The following is a 16,735-nucleotide window of genomic DNA, read 5'->3' on the forward strand; positions in this document are numbered from 1 at the left end:
AAGTAAAAAAAAACTTCTTTATGTAGATTAAATTTAATTTTGATGGTATTTTATAACATATTTGTTTTAGTAACTGTCTCCATTAGATGTATTTGTGACATTAATAGGATGGGATTAAATTATAAGTACAAAATCAAAGAAAACCTTATGCTCCACAAATTTAAGCTAATCAGTATCCATGATAAACTTTACCGATAACAACAGAAAGAAACAAAACATCAGTACTTAAATACAATTGCCTGTAAAGCTTTAATAGATTGATATAATTAGGCTGATATTGAAACCGAATATTTTTGACCATGTGCTAGGCTATTGATCATAATAAATATATTTTTGTTGATTTCATCACTTTATAATTCTTTCTTTTTAAAAACAGTGACAGCCATTTATTACATTATTCATGTAAAAGTTTGTTCTCCCGAACTGTAATGGTTGTGATTCAACTTGCTTTTGGACATTGCAATTTTTAAACTTACCTGTTTCAGATCTGTCATCAGTTGTTGGGGCTGCTCCAATTGTATCTAAACCATTCATAATAATTTAACAACATTGCCTAATCACTCATGGTTTAAACCCTATATATTAGATTATTGATTTAGTTGTAATATCATGCAAATGCCAGTTCTTCACTCAACCAAAATGAAACATCTTAATAAGTCATAACAATGGCCATTATTTGCATTAAATAGGTCTGAGTAAAAACAAAATCATTTTTGATATAGACAGTTTGTTACTGATAATATTTTCGGTGACATTCTACTTGGTAAAAGGCTAATCTAATGTACTTCATTAATGGTGCACCAAGTTGGCTAACAGGATTTGACCAAAACCAAGTATTCAACAGCTTGCTAAATAAACCAAATCATTTTTGATGTCAAACACAGTCCTACAACAAGCTTCTGACACAAAACACATGTTTTCCTGTGAAGCAAATAATGGTGGTACCACAACAGAGTAGAAGTGTCACATTATTATCTTAGTCCAGCGGGTTATAACGGTGCCTCTGCATCATTGCCAATCTGAGTTTAGTGACCAGCTTGATAGTGCATGGACATTTTGAAGCAAAAAAAAAATACAAATTTATATTTCAAATAAAATAATTTGTTTTTTGAGTTATTTTTTTGAATAGCATTCTGACACATTTGAAGGTTACTTTTTTTCCTTTTTGTTTTTTGTTTAACCCTTTTTGTTTTACCAGATAAAATTGTTACAAAATGACATGAATTTTAGATCAAAATATGTAAAAAAATATGTTTAATAAACAAATTAAATTATTATTTTTTGTAAAAATGTTGTTTGATACATTACGATTACAGATTTTTTGATCAACACATATGATCGTTTTTGCTTGCAAAAACGAATGGGTCCTCACATGTGCGTTTGTGCAGATTTATGGTAAACAAATGTTCCGGTTATTTTTAGATTCTTATAGAAAACTTTCCAAAAGCATTAACCGAACTTCAAAAGTTTTGTCCGTATTCTTTTTTGCATCTTTATTGTCATATAAATACAAAAAAAAACAGTAAATAAGAACGGGAAAAATACTTTAAATTTAATCTCATGCTTTGACTTTGAAATTGTCGTTCAAGGTCAGTTTTTGTACACAATTGTTTAACATTTCAGCACATTAGGGCTTGTATTTCTGGCCTAAAACTAAAACTTAATATTTTGGGGTTCAAGGGGTGAAAATGAGTGAATCCAATAAAAAGTTGCAAAATTCTTTAAAATACCTTACATTGCACCAAACAACAAAGCATGAAACTCTAAGATTAGCATACGAGGTTGGCAACAGTGCTTGTGATTCGACTTTCAGCGGATTCTCCATGGAGCCTGAGTAGCTCAGTTGGTAGAGCGCGAGTCCCGGAAAGACTCCTGTCAGGGTTCGAATCCCACTGCAGGCTAGATTTTTCTAGCCTACGCCTTGCCATATGGTGGTGAATGCTTGGTGACCGGCTAATTCAGCATGGCGCCTTCAATTGGCCTGGCTTACTGTGACTCTCAGATTGTTCACTTTAGTCAGTACAGCAGTTTAAAAAAAAATGTTTTGGGTTCCTGTGGGTGAACCGCTTGGTCATTCGGGGTCAAACTTCAGGAGGATCAAATTTGGATTAATAACTAACATCCGCCTAATTTTGAAAACAATTTGAAGCCCTCGTTTTCGACCAAACCCGTTTAACAAACCAGCATTAGACTGGCTGAATATTTCGGGGTTTAAAAGGTGAAAATGGGTAAATCCTTTCAAAAAGGTACCAAACTCTTAAAATACCTTACATTATACCAAACAACAAAGCATATAACTCCCTAATGATGTACTTTAGTCAGTCAGCCATTTTAAAAAATTATGTTATGGGGGCCTGTAGGTCAACCACTGGGTCATTCTGGGTCAAACTTTAAGAGGACCAAATTTAGATTAATAACTAACATCTGTCTAAATTTGAAAAAAATTAAAGCACTCTTTCTTGACAAAAAATGTGTTTAGAGCAAAAACCCCCAAAAGTTTAAGGAGACATAGCATATGAAAAAGACATTATTAGAGTACTGCCTTGACCGCGAGGCTTTTCTGCTCATATTCTTAAAAAATGTTTGTGAGCTAAAGAAGATTTATCTTCGGTAGTTGACCAAGGTAAACTAAGTAACATTGTTACTATTTTTAAATTGAATGCCACATTAGGTTAACTTTCAACTACATCCCCAACAGGAAAACTCAAACTAACATCCATTTTAACTTGAAAGAGGTAAGCGAACGAAAAACAGCAAAAAAGGCGAACATTGCCCATTTTTGTTTAACGCTAACAAATACTGCATGATAGCAAATTATTAGGAAGAGGCAGTCATGCTACTAATATTTCGGACAAGCAGTGGCTTGCCTTATTTACCTAAACATTTACGGACAACAATCATAAATAAGAACAATAAAACAGGCAAATTTTTGTAACAATTTGTTGAAACCAGTTTGACACTTACTCATGTCACGCCAGCAATGTAAATATTACAGTTTGATAAATTGTTCCCACTGAGGTTTAGTTAAACTGGATGCTCCATAAAAAGTTATCATACATTTTCAAAACTAGCGGGGCAAATAATGAGGCCATTGAGTTTATATCTGCCAGCAGTAAAAGTTTCATCAAAATCCATCACAGACTTCAGGCCAAAAGTTAAACAAACTCCAATGGAAACCCCCCCATAAATATACCAGGAAATAGGTAACTTAATAAGACAGTGCACCAGTTTCACCCTTACAGCATGTTATGGCTAAAACCAGTTCAACTAAACCACACTCTATTTAGGAGATTGCAATATTTTAACTTACTAATGTTGGATGTGTCATCAGCTCTTCCTGGTGGCAAAGTTGTTCCAGTCGTATCTAAACAATTCATAACAAATTAATTACATCTTAATCTATTAGATTCTTGGTTTAGTTGTAATATCCACAAATAAGAACAATAAACAGGCAATATTATAACCATAAAATTTCTTTTGCAGTAAAGTAAGAACTAAATCAGATTTATTCCAGTTTGCTACTACAGTAAAACTTACAATATAAAATTTGTATGTATACTTAGAAATGGTCATTATAAAGCTCAATGAAGGCAGCAGTGATGCTTCCTCCCTCTTTGAATGTCCAAAACAAACTTAGCAACTGTTTTTATGACTATGTCTGTGCTTACACCGCTGCACAGAAGGTTGTGGCTTTCTGAGACTTAGTTCATATGTTGACTTTATGATTACAAACAATTGTTTGCCTGACATATATTAAATTGAAGTTTTGTTTAACCAGTTTAAATCATTTAAACAATAATGTTTCAAAGATTTAAAGAAAACACAAACTAATAATAAATTTGAAGCAAATCCTTGTTAATTTTTTTTACAGTTATGCCGTTGGGTATAGAGCAGGTACCATTATGACGTTTGCTCTATGTCCAACAAAAAAATGTCTGAGACCAGTTTTGTATAGTGGAGATGAACATAGCTCCACAAAAACTCCATTGCCATTTTTTGTTTTAAACTAACAAATGCTGAATGATAGCAAATTATTAGGAAGTGGCAGTCTTGCTACTAACATTTTGGACAAGCAGTGGATTGCCTTAGTCACTTAAAAATTTAGTGCCAACAAATACAAATAAGAACATTAAACAGTTTGATACTTACTCATGTTTTGTCCGGCAATGTTGATGGTGCATTGGGATACATTACTTCCACTGAGGTTTACTTGAACTGGTCGCTCTGTAAAAAAAAAGATATCGAATTTTCAGAAGAAAACAAAATACAACTAAGCAATACATTGTACCACATATTATGTTTAACAATGATCGAGTGATAACACCTAGCTCAATGGTGCAAAGGCGGCTGATAAGTTATCAGCATTAGAACATCTGTTAGCGAGAGAAACCGACTTTCACAAGCGAGGTTTTTTTGGAGACATGAAACATACATTCTCACACCAACATGATGAACGTTAAAACGGACGTTCTAATGCCGATAAATTATCGGTCGCTTTTGCACCATTGAGCTAGGTGTTATCACTCGACCATTGGTGCGCACTGTGTTTTTTACCACCGCCTTTTTTGTGTGTGTGTTTCGCCGCCCTTTTTGCTTTATAATAACTTGTGTTTGCAATTTATGTTATTACCCTGATGAAGGTGTTTCGTATGGGACATCGAAACGTTGGCATATTGAAACAAAAACTAAAGAAGGAGCTGAAATTTTGTTGATACATTATGCCTGGCAGCAACAGTATATTCATTTTTGAGGATTGCTTTGTTTTAACTTACCAATGTCGGATCTGTCATCAGTTCTTGGTGGTTGCAATGTTGTTCCAGTCATATCTAAACATAGAATAGGGTCAGTTTTTTTTTTAAAGGTTTGGTTTGGGTGACCGCTAAGTAGGTTTAAAAGACCGCAAGTGTTTCATTTAAATACCAAAAAATAGACTGCTGAAACCAAATCGTATCTAAACATAGGATAGGGTAATAAAAAACAATGTATTTTTTACAGCCCAAATTTTTTTTGATCAAACATTTTTTTTTGTAACCTGGAAGTTTGGAAAATAAAAAACTAAGCCCACAAAACATGTACTTGTATTAAATTGCTTTGGGAAAGTTTTCACCAAAAAGTATACCTGCATTGCTAAAAGTACAAATTAAAAAAGTAAGGAAAAAAGGGGAAATCAATTCAGTTTTCATGGGTAGCAATTTCCAACTGTTCCAACTGCCACCTAATTTTTTTTAAATGGTCCAAATGTCCATTTGTTTTTGTTCCCCTGACATTGTTGTTTTTGTAACTTTTTCAGGTTTAAAAAAACACATCAGCGTTTGTCAAATATTTTTTTGTTTTTTCGAAAAATCAAAAACATGTCACATAACTATCAAATTAGCCCTATCAGCTTTGTTGAAAAGAAAAGTTGACCTTTTGTTGCCTAAAATAAAAACAAATTGTGATTTTTTTACCCCACTTGACTATATAAATTACAATATAACCATTTAAATGTATATTGTGTTAGTTATTACTCTCTCCGAGACTGGGTCAGCGCTTACACCGCAAAACAAAAGGTCATGGCTTCGTGGGACTTTTTTATATTCCCTTTATATTTACAAACAAAGTTTTGCCTGACACATATATAATGGAAGTATCGTCTAACAAGTTTAGATCAGGGGCGGCATTACGAACACATCTCGCTAAGTTTAGCGAGCTCGGTATTGACGCACGACCTCGTTAAGCTGAGATTTGGTATTACGAACCCCCGTCTCGCTAACCGGACCTCGCTAAACTCCTCGCTAACTAACGAGGACCTCAGACCACTCGCTAACGCCAAATTGTTGTTGACAAAGTCACACAGTCACGTCGGAAATCAATTGTGGCTACGTATTTTGTTGGTAAATGTTTGTACAAACGAATAAAAAAATCGTAAATGTCGGTTTTAATTTAATTTTTAAATGGCGTTTGCGAAGAATAACTGTATTGGATTGATGCCATCAATTCACGAGGATTTACACATTTTCCAGTGAAAATAAATTGCAAAAATTCCGGTATAAAGTGTCTGATGCTGGAAGAACAAGAAACATTTAAGCCATTGTACCAACCGTCTGTGTGGTAGTGACTCAAAATTGTTTACACCCTCCATATTTTCTTCCAACACTGTAGCTATAAGATGAACGTGTCAAGATGGGTTGTTTTTACTGCTCACAGTAGTTATTTTGTGTTAAATTTATAACATTGTCAAGTATTTTTTATTTTTTTTAAGTACTTGTCCGTTTTGTAATGTGTCTCAAATCTTTGCCTGCAAACACTGTCATTGAGGAACCTCCACAATAAATGCAATAATCTGCATGACAATATTGCCAGATACTGAAGTGATTCCATTTTAATAACATGATTATTCAAACAGCATGTACTTGTGTTTATGAGAAACAAAAAGTGACAGTGTAGCATTACATGAATAAAATTGAAATGAGAAAACAAATAAAACTCAAAAATGTTGAACAAATTGACAAATGAGTTGTTCTAATATACCATGCAAGGTAGGTAATACACAGAAACACTAATGCACATAATACAAACACCATGTACAGTATTAACACTGAATAAAAATGTAGTTTTTAAGTGCCTAAGGCTGATTGTACTTTATTCAGCTTTACAGCAGTCAAATTTGACCTGTAATTTTGGTCACAATGCTCCAATTTGGACTTATTTTACGTGTGTGTCCAGCAAGCCTCTTTCTGCATCATGGTTTTGGTCTGTCTGTTTATAATGAGGACACTGGTTCTTATTTTGTTTTAAATCTGTAATTGAAAAATTAATATGTGATATTGGGATGGTTAATTGAAGATGCAAACCATAAAACCTCATAAAATAAGTTTTACAAAACATGTGTTTAGGTATAATAAAGTTGTCATTGTTTCAAACATAAATGAAAATCAGCCTAATGTCACCAGTTAGAAATTGTAAATCATTTTATAAAGTGCAAACTTACGTTAATCACAGATCTTACCGTATTGTTATGAAGCTCCAACGTTTTCTTTTCACAAAAAATATACCAAAAGATGTTTTGCACCTTTTCTATGATACGAAACTTCCATTTCAACTGTTGTCCACGTTTCAATAAATTCTTGCAATGTTTCTTGATGTTCTTATGCTACTTTATCAAATAAACAAATTCCAAACTGTCCATAAATTAGGAAATCCAAACATTTTGAGGTTATATTGCAAATTTCCATTAAAAACAGCATAAATGACAGGCGAAAATTGTTTGTCGCAAGGTGTCGCATAGTGTGGCGTGACGATTTCGCTGAGTCAGACGTCTTTTTTCTTACGATTTTGACGCATTCTCTCGTATTTGCGTCAGGCTTTAGCGAGGCGTTTGCGAGGACACTTCGTAATACCAAATACTTTACCGAGTTCCTCGCTCGTTAAGTCCTCGCTAAAGATTTTTTTACCGAGCTCGGTAAGTTAGCGAGCGAGGAAGTGTTCATAATGCCGCCCCATGTCAAAACAATGCAGTTTGAAAGTTTGAAATTGTGTAGCTAACTATATATAATGAAATATGTAGAGGGGGGGGGGGGTATTCAGGGTTAAACTTGGAAGGATCAACTTTGGATAACTAACTACTTTGAATATACGGAGAAACGCAACATTTCACCTATATGCACCCAAACAACCATAGGTTTTGTTGCACAAAAGTGATAATTTTTTTTATTGAGTTACTCAGGAACTAGTCTATTTAAAATGCTGTAATTTAAACCCAAATTTAAAGCAAATTAGTATGTTGGTATTACAAAAATTAAAAGTGGTTCATTGGCATGATATGACAAAACACACAATTTAAACGCAAAACAAAAGTTTTAGAAAAGGTTAAAATCTACAATAAAGCTTACTGGCAGTGGTTGCTGTTCCTGTGGTTGCTGTTCCTGTTGCCTCTGCTGTTATTTTGGCTGTTGTTTTCTCAAGGTCTATAAGCAAAACCGTGAATATTTTCAAATAAAACGGTAAAGAGTGGACATTCATGGGGATAACGACCAACAAAGTATAAAACTCCTGGATCATGTACTTTAGTCAGTACAGCCCTTTTTAAGATTTATGTTTTAGACGTCTGTGAGTGAACTGCTGCGTCATTCGGTTAATTATAATACTAACTAAATAACATCTGGGTAATTTTATAGCACTCTTTCTTGACCAAATACATGGAACAAACCAGCATAAAACAGAAAAACAAAACAAACAAAGCAGCAAACTTGCAAAAACTGGATGAGTTAAATTACTAATCGCCATTTGCAGTAATATGGCACAGATTTAGCAAGTTGGACACCTCCAGCAGTTGTTTATGGAGGAACAAATCAGGAAACCTTTAGAAATCTGAAAACTATTTTAATAATAAATCTCAAATCTATTCTTTACAAAAGTTTTAAACAACTAGAAAAGTGGCTTTCAGATATACTCCCATTTCATATATTCTATACGATATTTACCAATTTACTATATACACATCATTTGATCTACACATATGATTGTTTTTGTAAACAAAAACTAATGGGTCCCCACATGCGCGTTTGTGCGGATTTACAGTAAACAAATGTTGCGGTGATTTGTACATTCTTAGGACAAATTTTTAGAAAGCATTAACCCAACAATAAAAAAAAATGTTCGTATTCTTTTTGCACTATTATTGTCATGTAATTACAAAATTAAAAAAACGTAACAAAGACTTAAATCTAATCTCTTGCTTTGACCCAGATATAGTCCTCCAAGGTCGGGTTTTGAACACAATTTTTTTTAGAAAGCTGTAACAGTTGTGTTACAGACACTTTAAATTAAAAAGCAATTTGCTACAAGTGTATACATAACAAATTGTTTTTCATTTAACTTTGTTTCGCAAAACGAGTACCATTGACCTGTAGTAACCTCTCAGGGTGCACAGGAAAAATGAATGTTTGACCATTTGACACCGTTTTCAATAGCACGCCGTCATTCATGTTCACCAATACTGTTAAGCCTAATTTATACATGCCTTGAGTATTGACTCCTAAATTAATTGTCAAAAAAACACTACGTTATGAAGAAAGTTCTGAGCTGTGCTTGTAATACCGACTAGTTGACCTTAAGTAACCCGTGATTATGCGGCGGCCAACCTGACAGCGAGCATTTAAAAAAACACTTATTTGGCAAAAAAGTCAAGTTAATTTTTTCATCTTAACTTTTATTAACAAAGTTTTTCTTGACATATTCAAAACCGAAGCACGGTTATTAGGTTTAAATCACGTCATAGGTGTAAAACCTTCGCCAAAGCTAAAAATGTGAGTGATAACTTAATAAAACGACATAGCATTGCTGTGCAAAACGCTGATTTCTAATCACTGAAACGACGTCTCGTAAAACGTCTGTCTGACGTCAAGCTGAGCCCTCCCGCTATCGTAAACCAGTGGGTTACTCTCTTGGTACTTCTACCTACAGTGTCTTTCTTGACCAAACGAGCGTTAGACACATTTACGTTTCAGGGGCCTGTTGGTGAACCTCTGGGTCAAACGAGGTCAAAATTCACATGGACCATCTTTAGACCAATATCTGTAATGTGTGTAAATTTGAAAAAGTTTGAATCATTCTTTCTTGACCAAAACCATAGAACAATATCCTCGCTAAAAATTTCACGTTTTGGGGTGCTGTGGGTGAACCGAGGGATCAAACGGGGTCAAAATTCACATGGACCATCTTTAGACCAATACCTATAATGTGTGTAAATTTGAAAAAGTTTGAATCATTCTTTCTTGACCAAAACGTGGGAACAAATCTGCGTTAGAAAGAAAAAAATAAAAAAGAATAAAAAATAGGCAAAAACAATATGTGTCCCCTTCAGGGAAGGGGACCCATAATGACCATAACTTTTAAACATAACAATACGATCAGACCAACCAAACCATGTCTTGTGTCGAAAACATGCCAATTTTTATTCTTACTTTGCTGTGTGTTTGTCACAGATACTGGAATGTCAGATGTTGGGGCAATGTTAGTCTGGGCTTTCTGTTGCCCACTGCTCTCCATATTTAGGGCTTGTACCTGCAAACAAATAAACAAATATATTAAAATGAGACAGACATGTATAGAAAGCTAACTGTTATTTATTTACATATTGTTTGTGACAATTTTTGCTGACTTTATTATTTCACTTTGGTTTTATGTTACTTACTATTTCTCAAGCAAATTGTTTAACATAACCTGAAATAATTGTTAAGTGTATATCTCCGTGAAAGTAGATCAATTCAAAACAGAAATAAATGGTTGCCACACAAAAAAGCCACATATAAACTAAAAAACAGACTGCAAAAGCATCAATTCACCTATGCACTGAAACAACAATAGGTTTTATTGCACTAAACCAATGCATTTTTGTTTTGAGGAGTTACTGAGAGACCATTCTTTTAAAAATGCTTAAATTGGCCCCAAATAAGGATTTAAAGAAAGATTGAAATCTGCAACCTATCTTACCGACAGTTGATGTTGTACATGTTGTAGCTGCTGCTGCTGTTGTTGTTGCTGTTGCCATTGTTGCTGTTGTAGTTGCTGCTGTTGTTGTTGTTGCCATTGTTGTTGTAGTTGCTGCTGCCGTTCTTGTTGCTGTTGCCATTGTTGCTGTTGTTGCTGCTGCTGTTGTTGTTGCAGTTGTCTTCCTTGCATCTGCAAGTAGAGAAGTACATGAATACCAATTAAACTGCTCTTACAGAAGCAAGATTTCATTAGCTTGTGTATTTTAGTCACACAATAGTCAATGGGACACATATTATTACTTCGGGCTGGATTGTTTGGTGTGAGCTGTGCTTTCACATTAAACAACTTCAAAAACACTAACATACACATTTACAAACTTGTGTTGTGCCCATTGTAATACACAGCTACAAAAAATAACAAAAACATACTATGTGCATTTGGTTCCCTTGCATATTGTGAACTGCATTAGGGTAATAATGAGTCTCTTGTTGTTCCACCACTTGTGATGTCATAAAACCTCCTGTGTTTGATATACCAGCAGGTTGAAACAGTGCACCTTGCATTTCATGCTGCTGCTGTGACAAAAGGTTAGTTACTGTTACTGATTGAGATTTGATTATTGCCATCTGTTGAGAATTTACACTGTGGGCAAACATTGTTGTAGCCATAGGCGTAGAGTTTTAAAAAATACCGGGGGAGCGCCGTTTGATATTCCAAATACGATGCCTATACCATGTACAGTAGCTGTACCCGTATAAGACCAAATAACGACACCTTTTACGTACTTTAGCATGTGGTTTCTATCATATTAATTTGCAAATAGTCACTTGGCGCAATTTCTGTGGGTTCGATTGGAACGTTTGCTGTGCACCCGATAACGGCTGATGTAACAAAAGGACGATTTGCCAAATCAGCAATTTCAACAACGATTAACTTTAAAGTAACGTGTTATGGCGGGGAATAAAAGTAAAGCAATTCACGTTTTAAATATAGCCGACTATATAATGTTGACGCCTAAACTTAGGTCACCTTGGATCAAGTTTAGGCCGTTGCAGTACTTTGCCAAAGGACTTTAAACTCGGCTTAGGAAACAATTTATTAACTATTTTTATATTTATTTTTTATTGCAGAGAGTTATTGCGACAAATAATATTAAAACGTTAGTCTATAAATCATGTTTATGTTGCATTAAAACGCTCTTTTATTACGAAACAATTACAATTGTTACATTTCAACCGACGTCTGTTTGATCAATGGCGTGAATGCAAGTGCATTTGTTCAGCTGGAAAAAATGTTTTAATTAACCGATCTAACCTGAACAAAGATGCGATTTTGACATTATACAAAGGTTAAGGCCGGGGGTGCGCGGCACCCCCAGCACCCCCGTACTCTATGCCAGTGGTTGTAGCACATATTTCCAGAAAGATACAAACAAAGATTATGGTACAAAGTGGCCTGCAGTTCACCTATTACACATTGATAAATAAATACCACCATCAATTTGCAAATTGCACATGCATTTAAAAATCATAATGTTGCCCCCTGCAATTATGTGTTTGCATGTTGTCATAAACACCCACTTGTATTGCAGAAAATCCAGGATACACTATCTGGCCCATGTTATTGGCTTGGTTGAGTGGATTAAATTGAGAAGGGTGAATTCCATAGAATTGCTGGTTCTGACCATAATTCGGAAGATGACCACTTGCACCAGTATACTGTTGTGTTCCAATATAAGGTGGATTTACTGCAGCATAAGGTAGCTGGTTTGCATAGGAGTAGGTGGGACGAGTGTTCCATGATGTCTGATGTCGAAATTGCTGAGAATGTGAAACATTTCCCATCATAGCTGCGGCATCAATTTGATTCCATGCACCTGTTTGTTGGGTTGGAGGAACAGCTTGGTTGGAATAAGGCCTGTTGGTTGGGTTTTGAGGTTGGTGGAAGTTTAATGGAATTTCTGGCTGTTGGAGTTGGAATGGTTGGTTAGGATTGCTGGTAGATGCCAAGTGCTGTCCACTTGTTGAAGCATTCTGAAAAACACAGCAAAAAAATAATGCCAGATTACTCACACATCAAATAATTTTCAGAATTAGAAAAGACATCGGCCATTTATAAATGTAAACATACAAACTGTAAGCAGTACCAATAGAGCCTGATAATTTTATTGTGTTTTCAAAAGCTGATAACTAAAAAGCAGAATGTGTTTATTAAAATCATCCTATACCTAATGTTCACAAAATGGGGGACTCAAAATAATTTTTATACATTCTACTGGGATTTTTTTTACATACAAAATAGTTTTAGACGATGGATATAAATAGGCAATATAATTTGTTAAGACCACTTTATTGTCTTTAGGGTCTTTAAAGTAGAATGACGTAGTATTCCAGAATAATTATTTTGAATCTAGAATATTGAATCGATTTTTTACATAAATTTTTACTATGTATTATTTAATCTGGATAAAAGTAGTAGCAAACCATTTTAATACATTCATTTAAATGCAATGAAAGAAATTACCAAAAAAAAAAAAAAAAAAAAAAAACCATTTTAATACATTCATTTAAATGCAATGAAAGAAATTACCAAAAAAAAAAAAAAAAAACGCAGGCACATGGCTATTCTGGTTAATGACATAATAAAAAAGGTGCAATTAAAAACAATATATTGACACAAAGTTGGAATTGTTGTAAACAGTTCTTATCAACTTTTACATCACATGACTTCAATAATATTTCCCATTTAAATGTTGCATATCTTATTAACAACTTACTAAACAGCATTATAAAGTTTTAGACTTCAAAGGAAACGTAGCAGAAAACTTTGGAAAACTAACTAACATTTTGAACATGTTCAAGCACCCTTTCTTGACGAAGAGTGTGGCACAAACCAGCGTTCCACAGAATATTTTTTGGCAATTTAGAGGTTGTATTTCTTATCGACTGGCAAACTAAAACATAAATATTAGGCCTTAAAGGGGTAAAAAAGGGCACATAAAACCAAACTATACAAAATGTATTTCTTCTTTACCAAAGTGTCAAAAGAGCACTAGACAGAAGTAAATAAAGAATACAGATAAAACAGTATGTTTTCCATTCAGGGAAGGGAACCTATAATATTAGTAAAAGAAATTTTAATACATAAAAAACATTTCAACACAGTGCAAACACCAACACAGCATTTTTTGTTTGCACCAGAATTCTAAAAAAAATGAATGTTAGTAAAAAAATGAATGTTATTTAATGTTTCAGATGGCGGAAAATGTGTACTTCTGGAGCCTGTTCAGCCTTAATACACTGCTGGTGTCTGCATAAGGACCCTGGGAAAGCTATAAAACTAACGTGGAATTGAAAATGTCTGGGACATCACAATGCACCAAGCATGGTCAGTCAAGCACCGAGCATTAACACGAGCAAATAAAACCAAATGTTACAAAATGCTTCAAAATATTTCATAATGCACCAACCAACAAGATGAAACTCCTGGATCATGTACTTTAGTAAGTAAAGCTGTTTTAAATATGTCTATTTTGGAAACCTGTGGGTGAACTGCTAAAAGATCTGGGGTCAAACTTTGGAAGGATCAGCCCAGATAGATAACTATCAAGTGTGCAAATTAAAAAAAAAATTGAAGCACTTCTTCTTTACCAATGTGTCAAAACAGCATTAGACAGAAGTACCTAAAGAATACAGATAAAACAGTATGTTTCCTATTCAGGGAAGGGAACCTATAATATTAGTCAAAGGACTTTGATACAACAAAACACATTTCAACACAGTGCAAACACCAACACAGCATTTTTTGTTTGCGCCAGAATTCTGGGTAATAGCTAAGTATATTTATCTTGTTGAAACACATGATTAATCGACTAAGCCCAACCCAACTGGCAAACAAAGAGTGAAAAACAACTTACAGAGAAAAAGTGCAGTCTGGACAGTGATCTTTGTTTTAGTGAAAATATGTTCTGTCCAAAAATATTGACATTTTTTGTTCACTGAAAGTAATTGTATGAGTATGCTTTACAAGTGGCCAGTTCTACTAACCCTAACCAATCAACTTTATGATCCATAATTACTTTGATACAACTTGCTCAAAAATCACATTTTGGATACTTGACATTCAATTTACATATTGTTAACACCACAACATGTGGTTTAGGACTCAATATAATTGAGCAATGCAATACACAAGCCTGCCAATGAACTGCACTAATTGAGATTATATTATTCTCACTAAATGGCCAAAACATAAAACAAATTAAATACCTCAAGATACTGTTTTTTTGTTGTTGCCATAAAGATACTACTTATTAATACATCTTCAGTCTTTTGCCAAACAACATATTTTTTGACAAAAGAGTGTTCGTAAAAGGCTATGGGGTAAAGTGTATGTGTATGTGAAGGGGCCTTGTTTTGTATCACGGAGAACTGGCTTGTTAACCAATCAATCATATACTCTCTTTCCTTTATATTGGACATGACTGGTCTCATCAAAGCCATGGGGACAAAAATACATAAATTGCATGTTTTTTACAAACTGGAGATCTAAATACGAATTTGATTGGGCGAATGTTAGAACCAACGGTTTACCGTAATTTTCCAAGTATAGTGCGCCCCCGTGCATAATACGCACCCTAAACATGGCATGTTGATGCTGGAAAAAAGCCTGTACCCATATATAATACGCACCCAAATTTTTACTCTTAAATCCGTAAACGTAAAATTATTTCAAAAAAAGATCATCTTTTGAAACAACCGGATGTTATTCTGCCGGTCAGTATCACTGCACATGCGCTCGCAAACTTGATAGCGAATAATGTTTAGGATTTGTGACTGTAGGGAACATCGTGACAGCAAACAAGATCTTACTGGTCGCGTTCAAGCGGAACCAATCTTAATACTTGCAGAGAACATTTTTATTTTTAAAACACAAATGAAGTTTAATATGTATCAGATTAAAATACCTAAAAATCAGAATAATCAAATTCAAACTTATATACAAAATTTAGTTCGATCCGTTGTATATTGGCAATGATATCACCCCATTTACGTTGTCGCTAAATGGCAGTGTGCAGTATTTGACAATAACACACCATCAAGGATTGCACCATCGCATCAAACAATGTGTCGTCAATTATGAATTTTACTGACTAAGTGGGTTGGGCAGGATGGCTAAATGTGATGCGCGATTGACAACAAACAAGAAGAAAGGTCTGATTTCAAGTTTTATTTCGAGGCAGATTTTCTTCAAAAATTGTTGTACCCATGCATAATGTGCACCATAGATTTTAGGACAATAAATTCATTAAATTTTGCGCATTATACACGGAAAATTACGATAATTTACTTTGGCCAGTAGAAGGGATTTATGGGGAATTTGAATCCCCATGTTAACAGGTTGGTGCACATTATGCAAAAGGTATAACCCGCTGTAAGTAAAATATATTCACCTGATTTTGGTCATTTGGATTGTAATAACCTTCATTTCCGCTGCTCTGTTCCATCATAAACAAAATAAATCTCTCGGCAGACCCAGGTTTTGCCCAGGTCTGCCTCTTTGTGATGTAACAGACAACAGTTGATGAACCCTAATAATTCAAAACTATTACAAGTAGCTGCAATTAAAAAAACAAACAATTATTACACTTTGGATACATTTTTTTAGATTCCAGACAGCTGACAAAAGTAGAAAATTAGTAGAAAGCATCAACCCAAACCCTTAAAGTTTTTGTCCATGTTCTTTTAGCATAATTATAATGTTATTCATATTTACAAAAGTGGTAAAAAAGAATTAAAATAATTACTCCAAATCTCTGGATTCAATCTTGATCTTGTTGGCCATGGGCTGTTTAAAACAGTTAAAACTTAAAGTACAACGAACACTTACAAACTAAAAAGTCATGTTAAACCAAAGATAAAATCAAATCGTTCTTAAATTTGCTACACAAAATGCTTGGGAAGACTTGCCTAACCCCCCACCATGTGGAGACAAGCCCATAAATAAACTTTAACCTCAGTTTGGATGATACCGGTTTATCATGAATTCAGTTATAGTTAAACCAAGTTTTGTCTTGTGTGTACAAAATATGAAAGTGGTTCAATATGCACACTAACTGAAACCTAAAAATACACGGCATTAGTATCATTGGAAAACAAATAAATTACTGAAATTGTGACAGTGGAGGCTTAAATCAACAAATAACTTTTTTCAATTTTTAGCACATTAAGGTGGGTGCCATCTAAAACTGCGAGCCCACTTA

At 34.3% G+C, this 16,735-nt stretch overlaps 2 protein-coding genes across 4 annotated transcripts in view; both read right to left on the bottom strand.

Annotated features, from left to right (window-relative positions):
- Window positions 1–16,086, bottom strand: part of LOC145232101 (NACHT, LRR and PYD domains-containing protein 3-like) — a 53,936-nt gene extending 37,850 nt beyond the window's left edge. For all 3 annotated transcript variants that reach the window (XM_080096614.1, XM_080096616.1, XM_080096615.1), the window contains exons 1-10: window positions 15,926–16,086; window positions 12,054–12,506; window positions 10,902–11,048; window positions 10,474–10,662; window positions 9,945–10,044; window positions 7,872–7,946; window positions 4,773–4,826; window positions 4,150–4,224; window positions 3,311–3,364; window positions 477–521 (exon numbers count right to left, since the gene is read on the bottom strand). In XM_080096614.1, the coding sequence (XP_079952740.1) occupies window positions 477–521; window positions 3,311–3,364; window positions 4,150–4,224; window positions 4,773–4,826; window positions 7,872–7,946; window positions 9,945–10,044; window positions 10,474–10,662; window positions 10,902–11,048; window positions 12,054–12,506; window positions 15,926–15,982 (1,249 nt within the window). In that variant the 5' untranslated portion in view covers window positions 15,983–16,086. The remainder of the gene's footprint in view (window positions 1–476; window positions 522–3,310; window positions 3,365–4,149; window positions 4,225–4,772; window positions 4,827–7,871; window positions 7,947–9,944; window positions 10,045–10,473; window positions 10,663–10,901; window positions 11,049–12,053; window positions 12,507–15,925) is intronic.
- The window catches only part of LOC145232100 (uncharacterized), a 129,856-nt gene that overhangs the window by 70,849 nt on the left and 42,272 nt on the right, over window positions 1–16,735 (bottom strand). The window lies entirely within an intron of this gene.

Source organism: Phallusia mammillata, chromosome 6 (genome assembly GCF_965637545.1).
Source record: "Phallusia mammillata chromosome 6, kaPhaMamm4.hap1.1, whole genome shotgun sequence".
NCBI classification, from domain to species: domain Eukaryota; kingdom Metazoa; phylum Chordata; class Ascidiacea; order Phlebobranchia; family Ascidiidae; genus Phallusia; species Phallusia mammillata.